General features: G+C 43.5%; 1 protein-coding gene across 3 annotated transcripts in view; it reads left to right on the forward strand.

Moving 5' to 3' along the window:
* The window catches only part of SIDT1 (SID1 transmembrane family member 1), a 93,960-nt gene that overhangs the window by 56,055 nt on the left and 10,569 nt on the right, over window positions 1–27,336 (forward strand). Inside the window, exons 11-22 of one of the 3 annotated variants that reach the window (XM_047724953.1) lie at window positions 2,186–2,229; window positions 13,432–13,503; window positions 14,808–14,953; window positions 15,808–15,881; window positions 17,096–17,162; window positions 18,433–18,506; window positions 19,501–19,624; window positions 19,834–19,951; window positions 22,170–22,306; window positions 22,942–23,050; window positions 25,856–25,870; window positions 26,931–27,007. In XM_047724953.1, the coding sequence (XP_047580909.1) occupies window positions 2,186–2,229; window positions 13,432–13,503; window positions 14,808–14,953; window positions 15,808–15,881; window positions 17,096–17,162; window positions 18,433–18,506; window positions 19,501–19,624; window positions 19,834–19,951; window positions 22,170–22,306; window positions 22,942–23,050; window positions 25,856–25,870; window positions 26,931–27,007 (1,057 nt within the window). The remainder of the gene's footprint in view (window positions 1–2,185; window positions 2,230–13,431; window positions 13,504–14,807; window positions 14,954–15,807; window positions 15,882–17,095; window positions 17,163–18,432; window positions 18,507–19,500; window positions 19,625–19,833; window positions 19,952–22,169; window positions 22,307–22,941; window positions 23,051–25,855; window positions 25,871–26,930; window positions 27,008–27,336) is intronic. The other 2 variants (XM_047724955.1, XM_047724962.1) reach the window with 2 other exon arrangements.

The following is a 27,336-nucleotide window of genomic DNA, read 5'->3' on the forward strand; positions in this document are numbered from 1 at the left end:
AATAGTTTCTTAGGGCACCAGAAGCATAAGTAACAAAAGAAAAAATATAGATAAATTAGACTTCATCAAAATTAAAACTTTTGTACTTTTTAAAAAAAATTTTTAAAGATTTTATTTATTTGACAGAGAGAGGGAACACAAGCAGAGGGAGCAGCAGGCAGAGGGAGAGAGAGAAGCAGACTCCCTGCTAAGCAGAGAGCCTGATGTGGGATTCCATCCCAGAACCCTGGGATCATAAGCTGAGCCGATGCAGATGCTGAGCTGATGCAGATGCTTAACCGACGGAGCCACACAGGGGCCTCTGTGCTTCTTCTTCTTCTTTTTTTTTTTTTTTAAGATTTATTTATTTTATTTTAGAGAGAGAAAGAGAATGGGAGCTGGAGGGGCAGAGGGAGAGGGAACATGAATCTCAAGCAGGCTCCCCACTGAGCACAGATCCCAACATGGGGCTCCATCTCTCAATCCTGACACCACGACCTGAGCTGAAACCAAGAGTCAGGCGCTTAACCGGCTGTGCCACCCAGGAACCCCAAAACTTCTGTACTTTTAAAGGGCCTATCAAGGAAGTGGCTCAGTGGGTTAAGCCTCTGCCTTCAGCTCAGGTCATGATCTCAGGGTCCTGGGACCAAGCCCCTGCAACAGGCTCTCTGCTCCGCAGGGAGCCTGCTTCCCTTCCTCTCTCTCTGACTGCCTCTCTGCCTACTTGTGATCTCTGTCTGTCGAATAAAGAAAAATCTTTTTAAAAAATTTTTTAAAAAAGGAAGTGAAAACACAACACAAAATGGGAGAAAATGTTTGTGACACATATCTGTTAAGAGTCTAGTATCCATACTATATAAAGAATTCTTATAAGCCAATGATACAAAGAAAAATAAATAAAAAGGGCAAAGGATTTGAATAGATATTTCTCCAAAGAAGATAAACAAGTGGCCAACAAGCATATGAAAAGATGCTCAACATCATCAGCCATCAGGGAAATGTAAATCAAAACAGCAATGAGATATCACTCCTTATCCACTAGGATGACTACAGTATTTTTTTAATGGAAAACAACAAGAGTTGGTAAAGTTGTGGAGAAATTGACACCTTACACAATGCTAGTAGGAATGCAAAATAGTTCCTGCTATAATGCTACTGTGGAAAGTTTTGAAAAAAAAAAAAAAATACAGTTACCTAATACCCAATACCTCCGTACCTAGGTATACCCAAGAGAATTCAATATCCACACAGAAACTTGTACTCAAATGTTCATAGCAGTGCTATTCCTGATAGCCAAAACATGGAAACAACCAAATGTCCGAGTGTAAACAAAGAAATGAAACATGGTGTACCATACAAAGGAGTATTATTCAATCATAAAAGACTGATGTATTAATTCATGCTACACATAGATGAACTCTGAAAGCACTATGCTTAATGAATGAAGCCAGTCGAAAAAAGACATTTAGTATGTTTTACATGAAACTTCCAGAACAGGCAAATAAATAGAGACTGAAAGTAGATTTGTGGTTGTCTGAAATATACAGAAGCGGGTATTGGGGAGTGACTGCTAATAGGCTTTTAATTTGGGGGGGTGATAGAAATTTCTGGAATTAGATAATAGTGATAGTGGCACAGTATTGTGGGTTTTTTAAAGATTTATTTATTTGTTTGTTTGTTGGAGAGAGAGCACAAGTAGAGGGAGAGGGAGAAGTGGCTTCCCACTGAGCAGGGAGCCTGATGCAGGACTCCATCCCAGGACCCTGGGATCATAACCTGAGCTGAAGGCAGATGCTTAACTAACCGAACCACTCATTTGCATAGTTGCACAGTTTTGTGAACATATTAAAATTCATTGAAATGTACACATTGAAGGGTGAACTTTATGGTGTGTGAATTATCTGAAAATAAAGGAATCTGAGAATAAATTAATGAATTTATGCACGTAGAAACATGCTTAGGAGTGGAATTGGCCATATGATAAGTCTATGTTTAACTTTCTGAGGAACTGCCAAAGAGTTTTCCAAAGTGGCTACACCATTCTACAGTCCGGCCAGCAGTGTGTCAGAGTGCCAGTTTCTCCACATGCAAAGGCTCATTTTTAAGAGATTCTAGCAGACAATTCGGCAACAAAGTCTATGGGGAACAAATGTAAAAGGCTGAGGTTTTCATTATCTTAGAAGCATGTGTGTGCGTTTGTTTACAGGTTTCAAAGAAAATCCATCGATGGAAGCTTTGGTTCCAGTGATGGTAAGAAAAACCCTGGTTTCAAATTCAAATGATTATCGAGTGTGTGGCAACATCCCATTTGGTGGTACTTTTTTCTCTTTGCCCTTTGTAATTTCCAAACCCTCTCTCGTCCTCTCCCACAGAGTAATCTAATCTGCACTCTTTCTACAGAAAGCAGAGCGAGTGAGAACCAGTTCTCACAGTTGGTAATTACTGAGCTGTGGAGCTCATGCTAAAAACCTTTGCTCGGAGTGTCCCTTGCAGTTACCCATACCATTTATCAGCCATTCATCTTTTTTTTAAAGTTGAGTCTTTTCTAGGATGTAAATTGTTGTCCCCAAACTGACTTGTGAACAAAAGTAAGAATTTATTGTGTCACCTCTAATACAGAGCTCACTTTTCCCAAATTGAGAAAGAGGCTTTTTTTTTGTTCACGTAGCTAAAAACCTGAAATGTCTGAAACTAATTAGTATAATAAAGAGTATAATAACTCTTTGATTATTTGACCATCGTAAGATGCCCTTTCCTCCACTCTGATAATTTGAACAAAGGAATTAAATTACCTGATCTTTTTATCAAGTCTTTAAAAAATTTAACTGTCCTCATTTTTTTAATTGAGAAATAATTGGCCAGTAATACTGTGTAAGTTTCAGGTATAAACTCAATGATTTGGTATCTGTATATATTGCAAAACAATCAGCACCGTGAGTCTGGTTAACATCCATCACCACAGACAGTTACAATTTTTTTTTTCTTGTGATGAGAACTTGTAAGATCTACTCTTTTAGGAACTTTCAAATATATGAAAAGTAGCATGAACTACAGTCACCAGGCAGCATCTTACATCCCCAGGACTCATTTATCTTATAACTGGAAGTTTATACCTTTTGTAAATGTCCTCATTTTTTAAAAGTCTAAATCAGTGTGAGTTACTCAGTGTTTGTAAGTTCTTTGGCATAGAGTGCTTATTTGGAAAAGGAACGATGAAATGAAACTTGATTAAGTCACATACAGCAGATGTTTAGTTCTGTATTTTCTGTACTTAAATGAGCCCACAGAATATTAGAAAGACACAAACCCGTCCCCTACACACCCAGCGGGAACATTTCTCACTCTGCTGGAGGGCTGCTTCTCCTGCCTTCCTTTGATTTTTTGTTTTCCTCAATGTCAGCATGTTTATTTTTCCAGCCACCCAGGCAATTGGTTTTGATAACATTTCAACTGTGAAAGGACACCTGCTCTAGTGTCTTTAAAATCTGAAGTCCTACTTTCCCTTGTATTCATAGAATGTGTAAATGAATTTGTCTTCTCTCTGGATCTCATCTTTTTTCTTCTGGTGTTCTCCAAGTTTTGCTCTTAGTTTAGGTCTCCACTGAACTTAGAAAGCCTGATTAATCAGATCCCATTAGTGCTCTGTGAAAGAATGGTCTGTTATTTTTATTGTATGAGTGAAGACATTTTATTATGTAATGTAAATTATTGTAATGATAATATTGTAATAATAATAAGGAATTTCCATGTTTGGAAGAGTTTCCTGAACAGTTAAATATAAGTGGACAGAACTGAGATCTTTAGCCAAATCATTATCCAAGATCAAGAAGGCTCTGAAAATTAGCTACGAGCTACAGGCACCCTTCAGATGGCAAGCAGAAATGAATGAATGAATGAATGATAGAAAGAAGGAAGGAAGGAGAGGAGGAGAGGAGAGGAAAGGAAGGGAGAGAGAGAGAAAGAGAAAGAGAGGAAGGGAGGGAGAAAGAGAGAAGGAGGGAAGAAGGGGTAGAGGGAGAAAGAAAGTAAAGATGCATCGGTTAGGATTCACATGGTTGCAAATAACAACAAGATAGAGCTCAAAACATGCTTAAATAATAAAGAGGCTCCTCTCTTTGCAAGTTGAGCAGAAGGGTGGGCTTCAGGGTTGACTGAGTCTGGTGGCTCTGGTCCTTTTCCCTGCCTTCCCTTGACTCTGCTTTACTTCCAGTGCTGATGTGAGGTGAATTAGTTTGACACCCTCACCTGAAAATGTCCGAAAGGAAGGACTTTTTCAGGAGCACCCAGTAACTTCTCATATTTCACTGGTGTAGAGTGGATCATTTACTTATTGTTATATCAGTCACTGCAAAGGAGTAGATTTACCTGCAGATCAATCAAGCCTACTTACAGATCAATCAGGCCTACTTACAGAACTAGATCTTCTTCCTCTAAGACCTGTTTCTCAAATTTAACATTGTTGATGTTACAGGCCGGGTAATTCTTTGTTGTTAGAGGCTGTCCTCTAGGATGTTTAACTGCATTCTTCACCTCTACCCACTAGAAACCAGTAGTACACGCCATCCTCGTGACAACTAAAACTGTCTCCAGACATTGCCAAATGTCTTCTTGGGGGCAGAATGGCCTACCCACCTCTACAGCCCCAATTGAGAATATCTGACTTAAGCACCTGGACTGCCAGGTGAGGATACCAGAACAAAGATCCCAGCTTAGTTAGGAAATAGGGAATAGGATTGCTCACCACAAAGGGCTTTGAAATAGGGAAAGGTCAGGAGACTTTTTTATGCAGACAGGCTATATCAGAAAATGGCCCATGACCACAAGTGAAACAAGACCTAGATGCTGAAGACAAGAGCAGAGAAGACACACTCTACGCTAGGAAAGAACTAGTTAGCAACTCTTTAAAGCACATCAAAGGGAGCATTGAGAAACCAGCCTGGAGCAAGAGACAGAAGCAAGTGAGGGACACTATCTATCTGAAAGCTAAGGTGAGACACTGCGGGGGCAGGGGGACTTTGCCTTGCTTAGGAACGAGGATGCAGAAATGCCTTTCTCTCCCAGGGGTCCAGTATCCATGTGACTGTGGGGGCTACAGGAAGATCAGTGGAGATCAGAGCTACAGGGAATAGCAGAGGCACTGGTAACCAGAGCAAAAGCTAGGAGTACTATATGAAAGGGAAGGAGGATCCCATTAGACTTGGGATCCACCCAAATCAGTGCGGACCCAGACGTCTGAAAGGGAGAGGACAAATGCTGCCACAACAAGAAGATGAGGCAGGAAAACTCTTGCAAGAGAGAAGAAGCCCACTTCACTCAGCCCAGTAGGATGGTGGGAGGAAGATGGCAGGGGAGTGGGGGTAATGACAAAGTGACCAAGTGAGCAGGACGTGTGTATCTTCCTCTCCGTGCTGAACTCTGGGAGTGTGGTTATGGAGTATTGACAGGTTAAACGGAAGACCAAAACAGGAGATTTTACCCAGATTGTCAGTGGGGACTCAGGATGCCTGTCTTTTTTTTTTTTTTCCTCACAAACATTCTCTTTATAGATAAGCTTAACACTGGTGGCAAATTTTAATAGAGTAGAAAGGCTTCACATATATTGTTCATATATATATATATATATACACATACATATATATACACACACACACATATATATTACAAATATATATATAAAGACATTAAAGATAAATATATATATTTAACAAATATATATATATATATATATATATATATATGTAAAGATTTATTTTGTCAGAGAGAGCACAAGCAAGGGGAGCAGCAGGCAGAGGGAGAGGGAGAAGCAGGTTCCCCATTGAGCAGGGAGCCTGGTGTGTGATTCGATCCCAGGACCCTAGGATCATGACACAAGCCAGAGACAGATGCTTAACCAACTAAGCCACCCGGGCATCCCTGTTTATATTTAAAGTTTTTGTATCTTTCTGAAGAGAGAAGCTCTCAAACTAATGTGCACTGAGGAGGCAGGTCAGCTCTGAGGCCCCAAGGCCCTGCCCCCTGTGCGCTATGGGGGGAGGGGGGGTCATGAACCCGAGGCCCTTGCCAGCTCCTCCCCGCAGAGAGAGTTCCAGGAGCGCTCCCACCATTGGAGGAGTTCTAAGACTGGATCTTTTCTATTCTAGTTGCCCTTTTATTTTTTTTTTTTAAAGATTTTATTTATTTATTTGACAGACAGAGATCACAGGTAGGCAGAGAGGCAGGCAGAGAGAGGAAGGGAAGCAGGCTCCCTGCTGAGCAGAGAGCCCGATGTGGGGCTTGATCCCAGGACCCTGGGATCATGACCCGAGCCGAAGGCAGAGGCTTTAACCCGCTGAGCCACCCAGGCGCCCCATCTAGTTGCCCTTTTAAACCAGGGCTTTTGTCTGTGCCGCAAGGTGGACAGATTTGCTCCCAGTCCCTCAGAACTATACCAGCCACCCCAGTTCCTCCAGGGCCCTTCGTTCGCATTAGCGCGGCTTTGTTTTTCCTGCTGTTCTATCTTTAGCTGTGCCGAAGCTGCTCAGTCAGCCCTCAGATCTTCAGGAGGAATGGCTCTATAAATAGGTGCAGATTTGGTGTGTCCGTGGAGGAGGTGAGTTCAGTGTCTTCCCACGTTGCCATCTTGGACTGGAACTCTCTCCCTAACTTTTGAGACTTTGGGGATAGGTAGCCTATTGGCGTAAAACTGAAATTTCTTGGCAGTGAGTTCGCGTCGTTTCTGACTCCCTCTTCAGCTTCCGACCTCCTGAGTCCAGAGGCAGAACACAGGACAATTATAAATATGAAGCCTCTGAAAGATCCAAACGTGCTCAAAGTGAGGTTTTTCTCCTCACACTGAGCATTCAACATAAAAAGCCAGCATGTGAGCATATCTTATGCAATGTTAACAAAGTAAACAGATGGCAAAGGGTTTGTGCTCAGGAAAAAAAAAAAAAAAAGATGCCAGAACAAGTTTCTTCATTAAGATGAGCTCATTCACAACTTTTATGTTTACTTATTCCCAGCCAGAACATCTTGGTCTGTCCTATAAACTGATATTTTGTGTTTAATTCTTTCTGAATACCATAGAGAGTTAAATATAAGTATATAACTCCCCTTATGGAGCATCAAGTATATTTGAAGTTTGGGAGAGAACGCTTTGGTTTTCTGCATTCCGTGAAGTCCTTCGACGTTAGAAAAATTAATAGAATACTGTTATCCAGTGTTGGCCAATCTCATATTTAAGCTGAGCCTGTAGATGTCCACTGAGTTACACATCTTTGTGTGCGGGCCACTGTAGTTCCGTGAAAATCCTGATGCTGTTGTCCCTCATAGAGCTACACGGGCGTTGCAGCTGCCTCCCGGTGGGAACAGCGGCCCGGGACTACATCAGAACCACCGCCCGCTCAGTTATAAGCCAGAGCTGAGTATCAAAGGCAGTACCACATCGGAGTCTGAACAGACCCATGCAGCTGACTTTTGCTTTGTAATGAAGTTTCACCTCACAAAACAGGGATCGTTTTTTGTTTGCTCGCTTGCTTTGATCTTAGCTTTTGTGTTTTTTTCCTCCTTTGTTCACACCCACAAAAATACTACTTCCCACAAACCATTTCAACCTCCTACCATAACCAGACTCAGCCTTTTCCTAGGCACACTTCTGCTTCTCATAGCAGAGGGCTTCTCAGTAACACCAAAATGCCCCAAAGTGTGGGTGTTAAGATTTTAGTGTCATTCTCTACCTATTCTTTAAACATTTAATATTTTTAATTACATCTTTTTTAAAGGATGTAGGCTGATGGTTAAAAAGAGGGAGCTTAAAGCTACAGATTTAATCCGTATCAAAATATGGCGTTTTTCACTAGAAAAGAACTAGAACAAATAATCCTAAAATTTGTATAAACCACAGGAGGCCATGAATAGCCAAAGCAACCTTGAAAAGATGACCCAAACTGGAGCTTTCGCAATCCCAGATTTCAGGATATATTACAAAGCTGTAGTGATCAAAACAGTCTGGTACTGGCACAAAAATGACACGTGGAAAAAGGAAAAAGGAAAAAGTCTCTTCAACAAATGGTGCTGGGAAAACTGGACAGGTATATACACCAGAATGAAACTGGACCACTGTCCTATACCATATACAAAAAATAAACTCAAAATAAATTAAAGACCTAAATCCATAAGACTTCTAGAAGAGAACATAAGCTGTAATCTCTTTGACACTGGCCTTAGCAACATTAGCTATGTCTCCTCAGGCAAGGGAAACAAAGGCAAAAATAAACTCTCGGGACTACACGAAAATAAAAATTTCTGCACACCAAAGGAAACCATCAACAACAACAAAAAAGACAACTTACTGAATGGGAGAAGATATTTGCAAATGATTTATCCAATAAGGGATTATATCCAAAATATATAAAGAACCTATATGACTCAACACCAAAAAAAAAAAAAAAAAAAAAAAAAAAAAAAACCAGACAAATAATCCATTTTAAAAATGGGTAGAAGAGGGATACCTGGGTGGCTCAGTCGGTTAAGCTGCTGCCTTCCGCTCAGGTCATGATCCAGGGTCCTGGAATCGAGTCCCACATTGGGCTCCTTGCTCATCAGGGAGCCTGCTTCTCCCTCCGCCTCTGCCTGCTTGTGAGCTCTTTCTTTTTCTCTCTCTCTGACAAATAAATAAATAAAATCTTTAAAAAAAATGGGTAGAAGACATGAACAGACATTTCTCCAAAAGGAGACATCCAATGGCCAACAGACACATGAAAAGATGTTCAACATCAGTCATCATCAGGGAAATACAAATGAAAACCACAATAAGATACCTGTCATACTGTCAGAATGGCTAAAATAAAAAACACAAGAAACAGCAAGTGTTGGTAATGATGTGGAGGAAAAGAATCCTCGTGCACTCTTGGTGGGAATGCACACAGGTGCAGCTGTTGTGGAAAACAGTATGAAGTTTCCTCAAAAAATTGAAAAATAGAATTATCATATATCCAATAATTTCTACTGGGCATTTACCCAAAGAAAATGAAAACAATAATTCAAAATGTTATATGTACCCCTATGTTTCTTGCAGCATTATTTATAATGACCAAATTATGGAAACAGCCCAAGTGTCTATAGGTAGATGAATGGATGAAGAAGCTGTGGGGTGTGTGTGTGTGTGTGTGTGTTTGTGTGTGTAACAGAATATTACTCAGGGGCGCCTGGGTGGCTCAGTCCTTTAAGTGGCTGACCCTTGGTTTCTGCTCAGGTCATGATCTTAGGGTGGTAAGACTGAGCCTCATATCGGGCTGCGCGCTCAGCAGGGAGTCTGCCTCAGGATTCTCTCTCTCCCCCCTCTGTATCTCCCCCTCGCACACTGTCTCTCTAAAATAAATAAATAAGTCTTTAAAAAGAAAAAGAATACTATTTAGCCATAAGAAAGAATGAAATCTTGCCATTTCCAACAGCATGGATGAATCTAGAGGGTATAATGCTGAGTGAAATAAGTCAGTCAGAGAAAGACAAATACCATATGATTTCGCTCATTTGTGGAATTTAAGAAACAAAGCAAACGAACAAAGAAAAAAAAAGATGAATAAAAAAAACAGATTTTTAAATACAGAAAATAAACTGGCGGTCACCGGGGGAGGTGGGTGGGGAGATGGGTGAAGCTGGTGATGGGAATTCAGAGTACACTGATGATAAACACTGCGTTATGTATAGAATGTCGAATCATGTTGTACACCTGGAACTAGTATAACACTCTATGTTAATTATATTTGAATAGAAAGTTTTAAAAAGAGGGAGTTTAAGCTTGGAAAGAGAAAAATGTGAAAGACACTGAGGGAAATGTAAAAGACCACATCACCTGGGATGAGCCCATCACCATGGTTTCTGTGAGACTCCCCACAGTGAACTAGACAGAAGATACTAGCATGACCCAATAGAGCATCATCAGTAAGCAGCAGCGGACCACCTAAAAAGCAAAGGTTATGCTTAGATATTTCTTTAAAGTATCAGCTTACTATAGTGGAGATGCAAATAAGTCTCAACCTCCTTGTCTCTTTTTTTTTTTAAGATTTTATTTATTTATTTGACAGAGAGAGATCACAAGCAGGCAGAGAGGCAGGCAGAGAGAGAGGAGGAAGCAGGCTCCCTGCTGAGCAGAGAGCCCGATGTGGGACTCGATCCCAGGACCCTGAGATCATGACCTGAGCCGAAGGCAGCGGCTTAACCCACTGAGCCACCCAGGCGCCCCCTCCTTGTCTCTTTTGAAGATATTCTTGGGCACTCTGTGAAAGTAACACACTTGATATTCATATCTTGAAAGAAAATCCCTGTATTATTTTTCAGTTATGAAGATAGTTTGGGGGGCACCAGGCCTTCGGCTCAGATCATGACCCCAGGGTCCTGGGATTGAGCCCTGTGTCAGGCTCTCTGCTCAGTAGGGAGTCTGCTTCTCCCTCTCCTCTCTGCCTCTACCCTGCTCCCCTCCCCCCATTCATATCCTCTTTTTCTCTCTCAAATAAATAAATACAATCTTTAAAGAAAGAAGAAGAAGAAGAAGAAGAAGAAGAAGAAGAAGAAGAAGAAGAAGAAGAAGAAGAAGAAGAAAGAAGAAAAAGAAGAAAGAAGAAGAAGGAGAAAAAGAAAAGTTTTGGGGCACCTGGGTGGTGCAGTCGGTTAAGCATCTGACTCTTGGTTTCAGCTCAGGTCATGATCCCAGGGTCAGGAGATCAAGCCCTGAGTGAGGCTGCATGCTGGGCGTGGAGTCTGCTTAAGATTCTTCCTCCCCCTCTCCCTCTGACCCTCTCCCTGCTCACACACACACACACACACACTCTCTCTCTCTCTCTCTTTCCCCCCCAAAAAGAAGAAGAAGATAAGTTTTAACTGAAACCAATGCAATGAACCTCTCTCCATCCACTATCCAAGGAACTCTGGGCAAATCCTTGATTTCTCAAGTGTCTCCCTTATGTTATGTTTTAAAATGGTGATCACAGTACCTACCTCATAGGGCTATTGAAAAATTAAAAGAGTAAATTCTTGCAAAGAACTTCAAAGGGTGTCTGACATACACTAAGTTATCAGTAAACACTGGCCAGTAGTAGTAGTAGTTAGTAGTAACAGCAGCAAGCACAGCAGTAGTAACAGCAATGGGAGCATGAGTTACGGTAGCAGTACTAGTGGGTGTGGGAATAGTAAGTGGGACTCATTACGGTCAATAGTCGCAGCAGCAAAGCTCTGTGCTCTTAACTATGGCCAAATCTGTCCTAGGTCAAAGAGCCCATCAAATTGTACATGACGTTTCCACATGATACTGCTATTGCACACAAAAAAATTTAATATCTCATACTTAAGCGTCTGCAAATAACCTCCTTCTTTGCCTTGAAGTTGGACGAAAAGCATAGAGGGTGTTGACACCATGTTACATATTTACGGGTGAGCCCAAGAAGGGCCAAGGAACATCTACTCTCTTGAAGTAATAAGACACAGATCAAGGAATCCCCAGGCCTAGGGATAGTGCCAGGGAGTCTGCATTCTGAGGGCCTGGAAACAGCCTTGCCCACCAGGACCACTGTATTAGTCAAAGGCCTTGCTGTCCAGCTGAGCCCACTCTTGGCTAAGCTACCAAAAGGAGGAAGGAAATGGAGTCTCCCAGGCCATCTTTTATCACACGGCTAAATATTTTGAATTCAGGATTTAATTCTTTTTCTTCATGAAGAAAAAGAATGGACACACCAAGAGTTTAAAAACATGATATAGCCTACAAATTGGCTTGTTTGTAATGTTTTTACTACCCACCAGTGGGAGGAAGTTTATGAGCTGGGTGAGGAGAGCTGGCTGTGACAAGAGATAAACTGTTGGAGGCTTTTGGTTCCACGTGTTATGTACTAGAGCAGGAATGTAAGCTGTAACGAGTGTATTTTCTATGAAGAAATGGAAAGATATTTACAATGAGGTTGTTATAGACTATCCTCAGTTATGTGTCTTCACTGAAAATGTATTTCCCTTAAACAGTATACCAGACTGACCGGTTCACTCACAGACTTTTTTGACTGGAATGTGATACAAGCAACATCACCTCAGAAGAAAGATACAATATTGTGATTCCCGCCAGCCTGATAACATCCCAGATCCTCTACAAAGCTCAGGAGGCAGTGAAGACATATTCTCCTGCATCTCCACAGACCAGGGTGGCTCCTGGAAACATTGTAGCATTTAGAGTCAGAGAAACGGCCTAGATAGGCTGCTTGTTTGTGGCTTCTCCTCTCCTTGTTCAGCTCCGCCTAATCCTCAGAGGTGGATAAACTCACTGAGCATCTTGCCTCATAACCAAGGAGACTGTCCGGAGATGTTTTCCTCCGATGCTTGAGTGGCCTGGCTCCAGAGGACACCGCCAGACTCAGGAACGAGGTCGCTCCCTGGGCTGCTACCAGGAGAACCTCAATGGAAACATTTGAGGAACATTATCTTATTCGATTTTTCTCTCCCTGCCAACAGACATTTGGCAACAGATCCAGAAATCTCTCTCAAAATATCTCACATTCTTCCTCATCCCCAGCTCAGTTGTCATCATTGGTTGCTCCGAGGAGTGGATTAATTTCCTCCCTATCTGGGCTCATCCTGCAGATAGGGTACTGCTAAATGCTATTTTAAAAACATCTAAATTACAGCGCTTTAATTCCATGTTTCTGTTCAGTGGTGGCCTTCCTCAAAATAATTTCAAGACCTGTGCTCCTTTGTTCTTGGGACTCTGCAGTCCCTTCAGGCGGGAACCAGGAGGGTTTTTTCCCCTGTGAAGTGCGAAAGAGCAAATAATGTCAGATGTCTCTCTCGCAATTTCTCAACTCTGCCGCTATAGCCAAAGGCAGCCATAGACGAACCCAAATGACCGTGGCTTTATTTCCATAGAACTTCATATATGAACACTGGAATTTGAATTTCATATAATTTTTACCTGTCATGAACTCTTCCTTTGATTTCATTCCCCAACCATTTAAAAATTTTAAAACCATTCTTACTTCAAGAGGCAGACAACAACAAGACCTGTACCCCTGGGGCTAATAATATATGTTAATTTAAAAAAAAGAAAGAAAGAAAAATAAAATAGAATGAAAGAAATCAAACTATATCTATATACATATACATACACATATATATGTGTGTGTATATATACATATATATGTATGTATGTATGTATGTATATACATACATATAAAAGAATGGAAATTATTCAAAAAGAGGTGAAAATAAGAAAAAAACCTGAAAAAACAAATAAAAGTCTAAAAAAAAAAAGAGGCAGGCAAAAACAGGTGGTGGGCTAGATTTGGCCCACAGGTCAAGTTCAGTGAGTCTTGTATTCGAGTAAAAAGAAAATCAAGTTCAAAATGTTGTGATCTGATTATTCAAACTACTTAGAGTTGTGTTGTTTTGTTTTGGCAACTGGATGTTAAGTGTTGGCCTCTCTGTGTTTCTTTCCAACAGGCTCTGAAAACATGGTGGCGTCCCATCCCATTGCTGCCGGCACCCCTGAAGGAAGCAATTATGGGGCAATAGGTATTTCCTACAATGAGTTCACTCGTTGAATTATTTCCTAATTCTCCAGAGAATAGGATATAAAGGGCCCTCCAGCCACTACTGATTGTGAGAGTGCGTGATGCGGTCATCCTGTAAGATTGTCTTTTCTTTATAAGATGTATCGGTTGGGTGATCTGGAAGTCTCCTTCCAGCTCTAACTCTCTCCAGTTCTGTTCTTCTGTGCCAGCCACACGTAAGCAGAATTCCCTACTGTGGCTGCCATCGACCCCCAAGGTCCCCGTGGGGATACTTTCAGACCCAGCCTGAGTTTAGGGCATGAACAGTGTGTCAGAGTCAAGTCAGGGAGCCTGACATCAATTGACGAGCTGTTTCATTCTCAGGTTTCAGTGGAGTGAGGGCGATCAGAATAGTAAGGCTCTGCTGCAGGTGAACATGGCCATAGGCAAACAATTGCTCTTTCTGGCTAACTTCATAACTGAACCTAGTCATTCACATGGCAACCCCCCAGTGTTCATTGTGTGGCCTGAAAGAGACAGAATTCCTGTGGGTCTGTGAATGATTCATTTAAAATGTCAGGGCAAAGGGGCTGAGAGTCCTTATTCTATTAGTGTGCTGAAGCTTGGAGAAGCATGTGAGTTTCGTGCAGGCTACTTATTTCTGGTTCTGCGAGAACAGGCGAGTGTGTGTGTGTGTGTGTGTGTGTGCGCGCGCGCGCGTTTAATTCTCTGAACCAGAGAAATAAAGCGGAAGGTAGGCTCTGCTCATGGGCTCATCGAGCTGCACAAATTCCCATCTGCTCTGGGAAACAGTCACGAGAACACAAGGATTCTTCTTCCTGAGAGTGGTGTTCTCATGCTGTAATCATAGATGCAGCATGTGGGGGGTCTCAGCGTACACATACTTTATCCACGAGCAATATATAGCCCCTAGATATGTGTGTGCTTACACGGACATGTGGAAGATGCCATACAGAACCGTGCATGTACATGTTTATATATTTATGTTCATATTTTAAAATATGAAACATGACATATAAACATCATCTTATTTTTGCATACAAATACCTTATCAGAGCAAATGCCTTTATGTTCTTCATATATATTTGGCCCTAGAAATAGACAATGTAAATATAAAAAAATAGGAGAAGAGGAAAATTAGAAGTCCATTGAGGAGGAATTAAGAGAAAGAACATGTGTTGTGGGGAAGGAGTTCATTTTTCAACACAACATTTTCAAGAATGAGTCAGCACTGTGCTTTTTTACAGAGAGGAATGGGCTCCATGGTACTGGCTCTGGAAGGCAGCTGAGTTTTCTCTGTTTCAGAGGAGTCAAGCTCCAGTCCTGGCAGGCAGATGTCCTCCTCCGATGGTGGGCAGACGTGCCAGTCAGACACAGACAGCTCCGTGGAGGAGAGTGACTTCGACACCATGCCAGACATTGAGAGTGACAAGAACGTTATCCGGACCAAGGTACCTCTGCCTGACCAAACTCAGGGTGAAGGCGGAAAGAAAGTTCAACAAACACACCTTCAGCAAAACTCCGTTTCCTCTCTTTTCCTTGCAAGGGAAAACCAAACTTCCCTGAGGGCTTTAAAGATAAAACACAAGTACAGACTAAAAGCAATACTCGGCTAATTAGCATCTCTTTCTGGAAGAAGGAAGCGAGAGCATTTAGAACACTGCAATCTATTCCCGTCTTCAGGGTCTGGGGGCTCGAGGCTGGCTCAATCAGAAGGGCATGGGACTCTTGATCTCTGGGTTGTAAGTTCAAGCCCCACGTTGGGTGTAGAGATTACTTGAGTAAATAAAACTTTAAACAACACCACTCAGGGTCTGAAGTGGCTGACTGAGGACCAGAAGGGCAGAAGAGATCCAGCAGATGGAAGTAGAGATTCACTGAGGGGTACACCCGGGAAAACTCCCTGGTTTTGCACATAGCGTCCTTCAGGAATAAAGCTCATTTCTTTCTGGCGTATATTTATTATATTGTGTTGTAGCCAGTAAAGGAGATGAAAGCAGGTTGTCTAATTTCAATCCTGTCATTCAAGAACCACACAGTGGACATCTCTGAAAACTGAAAACCCATTCCTGAGATATATGAAGCATCTGAGACTCCCAATACGTTTTCCGCATCAGCCAATTCTTACTATTTCAGAGAAAATGCTAGGATTTTTATTGAGGTGTTGTGGGGGAAAAATTTGAAAGAAACGTTTTATTAAATCATTTTAATCCCTAGCGAGGGATTGGATTGAAATTTTGTAAAGCTCTCCTTTGTATCTTCTGCCATGTACAGTTGTGCACTCTCTTTTTATTTGGTATCCTAGATGTTCCTTTACCTGTCAGATCTGTCCAGGAAGGACCGGAGAATTGTCAGCAAAAAATATAAGATTTATTTTTGGTGAGTAGATGCCTATTGGGACCATGCTTCCCTAAGTAAAATGAAAGTTTTCTTAGTAAAAGCCACAATCACTTATGACACCAGTTTCCATTTAATGAGGCAAAAGTATAGATGTTTTGAGAATTCATGTTACATTCTGTAAGAAAAACAAAAATAACTATAAAAGGCAACCAGCCCCAAATTAAAGACATACAAAGTTGGGGAACCTGGGTGGCTCAGTCAGTTAAGTGTCTGCCTTCAGCTTGGGTCATGGTCTCAGGGTCCTGGGATTGAGTCCCTCATCTGGCTCCCTGCTTGGCAGGGAGCCTGCTTCTCCCTCTCCCGCCCCACCTACTTGTGCACTCACTCTCTCTTTCTCTGACAAAAATAAAATCTTTAAAAAAAAAAAAAAAAAGGAAAAATGAGAATGGTAGTAGAATCCCTTTTGTTTAGGGATCACACCAACTCCCATTTCCAGAAAGACAACAATAACATGTCACTACCTTCCATGAGAGACACTACACTGGAGTCTTTATGTTCTTAGTATGTATTCTGTCTTCTCACCCTGCCTGGCTCTTAGAAGAGCCAGTGATTTCCAGGACTAGAGATCTACAGCTTCTCAGAGTAGCTGGAAACCACCCTGAAAGGAGATGGTACCCCAGGGGGTGATAAACAGACCCGTGGTGGTCAAGCACCTAGATGCAGCTTCTCTCCAAACTGAGAGGCTGAGCTGCCTGGCAGGTGACACCCTTACACTCCCGACCTCTGCTCAGAAATCCCAAACTGACGCTGTGACAGCTCTTCCGTTCTTTTCTCTGGAGGGCCGCCATTTTACTTGGATACAGATATCCCAGGGAAGCAGAGGCAGTGGGGGCCCCGTGGAATTTCATAGTGGGACCATCATTTTGGAACTAAGGTATCTTAGAGAGCCATATCCCTTCATATACTCCATCTCCCATTACTTACACTCTGATCACTTTTAATCAGACGGCATTCTAAAGGAAGAGGCCCTCATCCATAATTTGGGTAAAGCAGAAACAAGGGTTATTTATAGTTTTACCAGTGATTATAGTATTGGGATGCTGCAGAGACAGGAGCTCTATAATCCGTTTCTAACTACTTTTACAAGTGAACTAAGGAGTTATGAGGTGGACGGATTCTTTTTTTAAAAAAATTGAGCAAAGATTCATTGTTAATTTGGAAACAACTATTTCCGGTTCTTTCTGCCTGCTTAGGAACATCGTCACCATCGCTGTGTTTTATGCGCTGCCTGTGATCCAGCTGGTTATCACCTACCAGACAGTAAGTGCTGCCCAGATCCCAGAATCCCAGTTTCCTACCGCGGGGAGAGATCTTTGCTAGGACTTACAGAGAAAGGGATCTATCACTTGAGCTCAGTCCAAGTGTGAATTTCCCATTTCAGTTCCAACTGGACCTGTCCATTGCTTCATCTTTGATGGCCCTTTAGATCTAGTTCCCAACTGTTTTATCACTGAAGGGCTTGAGACCTCTTGTATTATTTTGTCACCCAAATCGAAGGTATCACCTGATGCTCTTTCAGTCATAATATCTAGCAACTACATCTGTCATTTACCAGGCTGAACTTCTGATTATCAAGGGGTAATGAATAGAGTAAATAAGTTCTAGACCAAAACAAAGAAACCCGGTGTGTAATTTAGCCTGCACCCTCTCGTTGAGGGTAACTATTTTCTTATAAAACTAAAAACAGCTTTACAAAACTAGTAAGATATTCAAATTTAGAAAATATAAAATAAGAACAAAAATTAAGTAAAAACAAATAAACAAAGATAGTAATTAAAGCAGCTTGAGAATCCTCCTCATAGTTCATAGAACCTTAGGATCCAGATCCCATAATTACCTTCTCCAGCGTTTATCACACACCGAAAGCCTGCTTTGAAAGGATGAGGCTGACAGTGTTTCTAATACAGCGTCTCCCAAACGGCTGTGCATCAAAATCACCTGGGGAGTTTTTAAATCCTGATGTCCAGGCTCTACCCTATACCAAATTAGATCCAAGTCTCTGAGAATAGAACCAGGCACCCGTATTGATTAAACCCCCAGTGACTCTAGTGTACAGCCAAGTTTGAAAGCCAATGGTCTAATAGTATTTAGCCAATTCCCTACCTAATAATGCAATAAGGGTGAGGACTCTTATGAGGTTTGGGCTCCACTGCTTCTAATCTCCAGGGTCCTGTAGGAAGATAGAGCTATACTATGGTCTGGGAAGGTTCTTAACGTTAGAGATGGTGATAAAGACAGATAACTGAACACAACCCCCCTCACATCACCTTGCTCTGTGGTTATCACTACTGCGCGCAGAAAGGGACAGCTCTGTACCCTCCCAACACGCATCTAGAAAATAGAACATAGCATGACGGTCCTAATAACCCTGTGCTGTGTGAGGAGGGCAGATGACGACCCATCCCCTGCTGAGGAGGAACACTGGTTACATGGTAAATCACTGTGAGCAGGGCCTGCCTTTTGTGATCTCAGGCTGGGCTCAGCAGATGGAGAAACACTGCATCTCCTCTTCTCACTCTTGATGTTGCAGGTGGCGAATGTCACTGGCAATCAGGACATCTGCTACTACAACTTCCTCTGTGCTCACCCCCTGGGCGTCCTGAGGTAAGCCCTGCCCTCCAGTTGCCCGTGAGGCACTTAGAGATGCCTTTCTAGATGATGCAACGTCAGTTTTAAAAAATACTAAAAACAACCATGGAAAACTACCCCAGTTGAGGGTAAAGAGGGATGAAATCTAGAAGTTTTGAGACCAGATGTGCTCCTCTCATTCCTGTATAGGGGCCGCAGGAGAGAGTCCTAAGAATAACCAGCTGAGAAGAGGGCGGGGATGTTTCGAAAAGATCAGGTCCTAGATGTAACGACTCACATCCATGCGCATGATTTCCTCGTACATTAATCCACTGAACAACCTCATAAACTAGATAGGATTATCATTACTCCCACTTTCAGATGAAGATGCTAAGGCTTAGAAAGGTAAGGCCTTGGGGGAGGTTCTTCACCTGTCAGTGATGTCAGGACTCGAACCCAGGCCTGCTGCCTCCAAGGCCATGCTCTACCCTCCAGAACATGGGGAAGTAGAAAGAGCATTTGTCTGGCAGCTGGGAGCCAGGCTTCTTGTTCCAGAACTAAACCAGCCTCAGTTTCCTGAAATAAAGCAGCTGGCTATGACCAGCTGACACTTCACCATTACAGAGCTGAATACTGACATGCACAGCACGGGTCCGGCTGTGAGAATTCCCTCTCACAGCGCAGCTGAGACCCTCGGCCAAGCTGCCCATCCCTGAAGCAGCTGTTTCCCAGGATTCATTCCATGCCAGTCCTCGGGATAAGAGAGGACTGAGTGGGTATCAGGGAAGCCAATCAGGCATCCAGGGCAGAAACGGACAGACACATTATCACAGGCTAGACATCCTAAAATAAAGGAGTAAGGCTAAAGATGATCTCTGATGATTTGCCAGTCGTGAAATCTGATGAGAAGGCTGGGCAGAAAACATGGGATGCTGAGAGTACTCACTCGTTCATGCGCGCATTCCTTCATTCATCCTCCAAATCTCCTGGATCGCCTGGACTCTCTCATGGTTTCCCTCTCATCCCTTAGTGCCTTCAACAACATTCTCAGTAACCTGGGCCACGTGTTCCTGGGCTTCCTCTTCTTGCTGATAGTCTTGCGCCGGGACATTCTCCATCGCAGAGCCCTGGAAGCCAAGGACATCTTTGCCATGGTGAGGAGAGGGCAACCAAATCAGACGTGGGAGCCAGGAAGGGTCATGGTTCTGAACTGTATCTGCAAAGGGGAGGGACATCTGGCTGGATTGTGTGGTGTTGGATTACAGGAAACGAATAACAGGAGGCCAGAAGCTTGGGTTTCCAAATTGCATGGCTATATCACCAGTTGGTGTCTTTCCACTGACCGTGCTCTCTCCTCTTTCAGGAATATGGGATTCCTAAACACTTTGGTGTTTTCTATGCAATGGGTATTGCGTTGATGATGGAAGGAGTGCTCAGTGCTTGTTACCACGTCTGCCCTAATTACTCCAACTTCCAATTCGGTAATTAGAATTTCCATCAACCACACAGATTTGAGTTATAGGAGTCATGTCCTGGGATCCTTCCCAAATGTATGCAAGAATTGAATGATATTTTATGTGAACAAAAGTGATTTGAGGGCACCTCCTCACAGGACATGGTTTTCATGGGTCATGCCATCTTTTCTCTCTGACCACCTTTCAGACTACAAAAGGCTCAATGTTCAATGATGATCCCATGGTTAGATCTGCAGGTGGGCAATGGGCAGATAGAATCCACCAACAGACATCAGGAATTTTCCCTTAGTATAATTTGGCTTAGCTTAGCAATTAGACTGCTTTGGGTTGAAAATAATAGAAAGCCCAATTCAACTGGATTAAATAAGGACAATTATCAGCTCACCTTCTGCAAGTGCAAAGGTGGGAAAGGCTTGCGATGGATTTATCAGGTGGCTGTGGCTCCAGTTCTCTGCAATGCCTTGGGCTGGGCTCGGCCTGTAGGCTGATTTTATCCTCAAGCTTTTAGGAAACTCATGATGGCAAAAATAGCTACAGCAGGTCCTGGCTTCCCGTCTCTACTTCATGATGTTTGGTGGATACAGCAAGCTGGTTTCCAGAAGCCTTCATTTAAAAGCAAGGAAATTTCTTTGCCAAAAACCCCCAGATGACGTTCTTCCATACCTCAGTAGTTTAAATAGCCACAAGCCCACGGTTGGCTCAAGCATGGGTTGGTACACCGATCATGGTGGCAACGGTGGGGCACTACCTTTAGACCAAGAGACCCACTGGTAGAACCAGGAGTTGGAGTTAGCTTTGCCAAAACAAATAGGAAAGGCATGAATTTCTGAATTGAAAATGAGGCAAGATATCTGAGTTAATACTGATATGCTGTCAGAAAGGAGGCGGGGGAGAACTGATGCTAGTAGTAGGCAATTAACAGCGACCCCCACACTCAAGGATAGGGATTTTAAAAGCATTCTTTTTTATGTTTGTGTTCTAGCCTCTGTCTGTGAATCCAGAACACCACAGAAATTCTGTCACATTTAATTTTCTTTAGTTAGAAACATTTTTAATAGAAAAAAAACTGTAGAGAACTGTATCAGTCACCACTCAGAACAAATGCCAACATTTTTTAAATATTTGCCTTGAATCCACTTTTTAAGAAATAAAATGCCGTGATAAAGTTTGAGGTTCCTTGAACTGCTTTCCAAACTTATTCCTCCCTTCCCCAGAGGCAACAGCTATGACTAATTTGATATTTATCAGTCCAGTTTGTTTTTATAATTCTATTACATTTGTAGTAAATTAATATTTAGTTATCACACTCTGTTCTGTAACCTTTTTTTTCACCCAATGATATGTTTTCAAGATTTACCAATATTGAATCAAGGACATCCAGTTCATTCATTTTTAAGGACTGTCATCTTCTGTAATAAAAATATGAACACTGCATCTATGGGCACCATCCAGACGTTGCACACAGTGTCCAGTGAACAACCTTACGTAGTTCTCTTTGTGCACACGTGGGAGAGGTTCCCTGGGACACTTAGACGTAGAATTTTGGAGTCACCTGGCTTATGCATCTTCCATTGCCAAAATACTCAGTTTCTGCAGAGTATTAATTCCTACTTCCACTAGCTGCCTGAGAGTTCCCGTTCCCCTACATCAGCATGAACGTGTTATTGTCTGACATTTAAATGTTTCGCTACATTCTTGAGTAATATGGGACATTGCCTTGTTGTTTGAATTTGTACTTCCATACTTCTCATGCAACTACGCCACATTTCATTTCTAGCTGTTTTCCATCCCTTGGCTGTAAAGCTGGGTATGAGCAGCGATCAACATGGTTCTATTTCAGGACGCTGATAAGGACCTACCAGGCCATGTAGGATGCTTTTTATTGTCCCAGCTCCCTAATTGTCACCAGTATGGACTCCTGTTACAACTGCTAAGCAGCAGCATTTAAACACAAATTCCTCCACAAGTAGGGATAGTCAGTTACTTACCATGTCATCGGATGCTTTGCTTCCGTGAAGTAGGAACAGCCTCGGAGGACTTTAGAAATGGGATGTGTGGGGTCTGGCTAGAGAACGTGGGGTAGAGGCTGTCCCGTTGGAGGTCTCCACATAGTCTGAGGGCGACAAATACTCCAGGGCCTGAGGCAGGGGTTTCCCAGGCTCCAGAGGATCTGTCTGGGGCCAACTGGGTCCTAACTGTTTCCATTCCTCCTGTGTGCCCTCAGATACCTCCTTCATGTACATGATCGCCGGCCTCTGCATGCTGAAGCTCTACCAGACCCGCCACCCAGACATCAATGCCAGCGCCTACGCTGCCTACGCCTCCTTTGCGGCAGTCATCACGCTCACCGTCCTTGGAGTGGTGCGTGCCCACCTCCCAGCCCCCGCTGCCTTGAGCCCCGCTTTCCTAGGGGGCACCCCCTTGGGAGGTTTTCCATTGTTTGCTTGCTTGACCTCAGGAGAACAGGTTTGAATGAATCACAACCCTTGGTTCCTGATAGGCGGCCATCGGGGGTCAATTCATGGTATTTTACTGACGTACTGAGCTAGTTATCTCTAATAATGTAAGAGGCACCTGTAAAGCTAGCCCTGCAGAGTTTTGCCGTCACACTGGGACCTGACTCACGTGAGATCGGCATAGAGATGGACAACCTGATCGGAGAGAGACTGAGTGGACGCCACTCGTGGAATGTGCAGGGACATGTGTGGGTTGGGTGCAGTTATTTGAAGAGTATTGGCTCCCAACTCTACACCTGTTGCCCTTTCATTGTTGCTGTTCGGTGCCTCCCCCATTTCTTCCCTCTCCCATTGTCACAGGTAGCCATTCGTTTTGGCGCAGTAAGGCACCTGTGAGCTCACAGAAGTTAGGGGCGGCGGGGAGACACCACGATGCATGCACGGCTGGAGTTTGACTCTGTATGCATACATGACAGAATGATTTTCATGAGTTCTGTGGGGAACAGCCCCGATGAAGGTAACTTCCATCTTTACTCCTAGGTGTTTGGAAAAAATGACCTGTGGTTCTGGGTCATCTTCTCTGCAATCCATATCCTGGTGTCCCTGGCCCTCAGCACCCAGATCTACTACATGGGTCGTTTCAAGATAGGTGAGTCACCTGTTACCCTATACTGAACACACTGATGAACGTACCCCAAGAAAACATTGTCTTTGCTTACCCTAAATGGAAGTGTTGGGGGTCATAATGAACACGGTCTCTGAATTCTGTGTTTAGTAACTTCTCCTGTATTGGGTCACCGTGAACTGTTGCCACTAGTTCTCTTTTCAACCGAGAACTAAGCTTGCCCTACCTCAGACTGAGGCAGACCTCCAGCTCCAAGTCCCAGTGCTATATAACTCACGGAACTCTGAAAGTGTGTTTGAAGAATGGTGCACCCATCGTGCCACTCGTTCCACCTAGAGAAATCCTTTTCAGTCTGTAGCATCTAAAAGGAGCATTTCTCTGAGCAGGCTAAATGGTTATCGAGAATGAATTCTATATTGTTTTCAAATTCTGGGACTGGAACGAATACTTTGAGACTTAACCATTCTTAACAGGCAGGACACCAGCTGAACTCCCTCACAACAATGTACATGTACCACCATAGAGCACTGACTGCTCTATGGAAATCCATTTCTGATCTGGGACCATCACTCGTTATATGCGGGAACAGATTTGAGTCATTGTAGAGAATTACATTTCCCCAGTCCTTTGAAGGGCCAGGAAGTCAGACTTAAATATTCTTTTATATGTTTCAAGAAAATTAATTACATATAAACATAGGCCCATCCCTAATATTTGCAGAGCCCAAAGCAAGACTGTGAATAAAAGTCCACATAATCATATGTGTAAAAATTTTGAAGTTCTAAAGCTGGCTAAAAAAAAAAAAAAAAAAAAAGAACCTATTAAATACATGAAAGGAAGGAGAGAAGAAAGGGAGGTAGGGAGGGAGAGAGGGAGACCAACAAATTGATGAATATAATATGCCTTCATTACAACCTAGAAGGTCCAGGCTCAAATTTAAAATGTCAGCTCCTCAAGAACACTCCAGAACACAGCTGATTAGGAGAGCTGGTCTCCGGCCCCTATCCGTCTTTTCTTTCCACTCTGGCTCTGTCCTGCATCTTAAGCAGTCTCACAGGTGTGCACATCAACATTCTTGCCCAACATCCAGTTGGCCACTCCCTGCCCCTAGAGGTGCTCACTCTAACAGCACCCAATGCCCTCAGGAAGATCAACGGGTGAAGAGGGCTATGCAGGCTCTGAGTGAACTCAAGTCCATCTGGGCAGAGAACTCTAAGCTCTGGAATTCAGAATGTGGTCCAGAAGGAGAAGGAGTAACTCCCTCATCCAGCAGACCCCTCACTCACTGGGGATTGAGGACCTTTAAAATATGGCCAGGTCTAAGAGTGATTCTACATAAACAAGTTGCTTTATGATTAGAAAGCTGAATAAAACAATTTCAGCAGTGTAGTTTTCTCCTTGGGCTCAGTCAGCAGATTGGCTTTGGCGTTAACATAGCCAATGTATCTTCAAGTTGTCCAGTGGAAGCATCGCTAAGTGGTTGTGTAGAGCATTTAGTCTGGGCTCTGGTCATGTCCCAACCTCCAGACTCACAGGTGAGTGAAGTCATGCAAAGTCAACTTTGAAAAGGAAAATAATTTGAAGCACTATTGTTCTGGCTTCTCCCGGGTTCTCCCAGAATTGGAGAAACAAACTTGAATTCAGATATATGTGACAGGAGGGGCCATTAATAATACATAAGGGAGCTTTTAGTATATTTATACTACTTTTTCCCCGTGTGATTTTGCCTTACTGTATTAGTTTACCTTATTAAAAAGGAGAAATGTAATGTATTATGTTATGGCCATGTGATCGTCTGGAGCGTCTCAACAGGAAAAAGATGTCACACATGAAGATGGAGGATTTGATCACAAAGGGACCCTTCCTTAGACAAGGTCGAGGTAGAGGAGAGTGAATGGGGTAGCCTGGCAACCTGGAGTCAGGAGCAAGGAAGCCCAAAGGACAGGGAGGGAGTGGTTACCAAAATGTGGAAGGAGAGGAAGTCACTCTGAAAGGAGCAGTGACCTTTAGATGACAGACATGGGCCAGTCTGAGGCATCCTCCCAGGGAAGGTGCCAGGTGGATGTACACTCCAAGCTCACTCTCTTCCCTGAGCCCCTCCAATCTCCTGCTAGGGCTTCCCGCTATCCAAATCCATGTGGGACAGAGGTGTGGCCAAGGTCAATGGAGGACAGCTAGTGCATAGCATCACTGAGATGTTCAATTTCTCTACTCAGGGAGTCTTCCTCAAGTGATCACAGATTTACCAGTGTCTAAAGGAAAATGTGCCATTCTATGGTGACAATGGTCGCAACTATATTTAGTCCAAAGACGGAAAGTTGGGCTAGTGGACCGTGGCTCAGCCAACACCAGCCTTACTGCCCATTGTATAAGCTGTCTCTCATTTCTAGAATGACCTACACCCTTCTCTGTGGCCCTCAGGCGCTACCTGAAAATGAATGTGGACACAGGAAAGGCAGCAGGGATGGGACAGAGCATTTCCTAAGGAGACAGAAAACCAGAGAACTCCTTGCCTAGATCCTGACTATGCTTCAGAGCAGGGGTTTGCTCATGAGAGAGGACGGACAGCACATTGCAAGCAGTGCCCAAAGGAGATAGGGAGAGACAGACGTCTCCTGCCCTCTAAGGAATAGTAGACTTGGGAATGTTTGAGCCAGGCAGAAAGATTCTGTGTTCTCTACGATGAGAAAACATTATTTTTTTAATTGGAAAATAAAATGAAAGTCATCGCTTTGAGAGGAAAAATAAAATGACCAGTAGTTTACCTGTTTGGCTACCTTCTTATACCATTTTCTTTTCTCATTTCTTCTCTGCTTTCCACTGATTCAGACGGGTCTGATACAGGTAACGTTCAGCCACCCTTCTCAGGGTTCTTGGTTGTTTTCTTAACAAAGCGACGGGCAGGGCTGTCCTGCCAGCTCTGCTCCCCAGAACCCCCTTCCAGGCTGAGCACGATCAGTGAGGGGAGGAGGGAGAGAGGGGGGAGGGGTCAGGGATGCGCTCCAACCCAGCCTGCCCCCTGCCTCTTCTGGGCTATTGCATGGACCCACCCCTCCCTCCTCCATCCCGCAGTATAGCCAGTCTAGAGAAGTCTGGTTCCACTGACCCCAGGGGTAGACATGAAGGGGAACAGCATTCACAACAGAGCTGGGGTCCCCTCTCGCAGAAATGCTGGCTTTGAGCAGACCCCAGCCTTCCTGTGACGTCTGCGGGGTAGATGGCCCGCAGAAAGACTGCTCTACCTATGACCCTCACTTGGTTCATACGACAATCATAACACCTACACTTGCTGTGTTTCATCCTATGCTTTTGAAGGACAGCATTTAAAACTTCCTTTCCTGTCTATTTCTCACCTTCTTAACTTACAACCCTCTGATTCCAGCTTCCTGACAAGTTTAGGCTTTCCGAACATGCTTCATAAATGGCAGTACCCCAGGGTTCAGTTCTTACTGACTTAGAACCACATGGAGAAATACAGATTAGAATTTTTGCAAGCGAAGATTCCCCATCCTCTAGAGAGAGCAGGTGTTTTAAGGTAGCTTGAGGGTCCCATCACATCTCTGCTCTGGAGGAACCAGCACTGGGGTGAACTGTAAACAAAGGGAATCTTAGCCCAAGGGGCCCGTGGAATGACTGGCCAGCCACCCACATTACTGGTGAGCGCTTGTTACTGTGTCCCCCTCACTTGCCTCTCTGCAGGTTGATGCCTGGATCTAGCTTGCCTCCCGGGACAGCCTGGGGGCGGCAGACACTGGTTTTTAAGGCCAACATATATTGCTGACCTATTCGGTGTGCAAAGCATAAAGTGAAGGCGACATCATCTTGGCCCTCAAAGCCTGGGCCATTGGGGAGTATCTTGTATGACCTCTGACTCAGTCTTCCCATGCGATTGTGTCATCGGCAGACTTGGGGATTTTCCGACGGGCTGCGATGGTGTTCTACACGGACTTTGTCCACCAGTGTAGCCGGCCGCTGTACATGGTACGTGCGCATCCTGTGTGCCTTGGCCTTCTCCCAGAGAGCGCGGGAACAGGAGGAGGGGCAGGCTCGGGGCAGACGCTCAGGTTCTCTAAGTCGAGAGAGCCAGATGGCCCAGGGTGGCGGAGGTCCAGTTAGGGGGAAGAAGTGTGTTACTTTCTCTTCTCGTTCATGGGAAAGCAAGCTGGGTTGGATCTATTTTTATACATGAAACGCTGCTAGTGTATAAAGAGAACATATGTGTATACATAGAAAACTACTAAACAGTGACAATTGCTCTGGGGAAGGATCAAGGCAGGGCATCCGTGTATAAAATCACCCAAAGAAATATG

The sequence above is a fragment of the Lutra lutra genome, chromosome 1 (assembly GCF_902655055.1).
Source record: "Lutra lutra chromosome 1, mLutLut1.2, whole genome shotgun sequence".
Classification (NCBI taxonomy): Eukaryota; Metazoa; Chordata; class Mammalia; order Carnivora; family Mustelidae; genus Lutra; species Lutra lutra.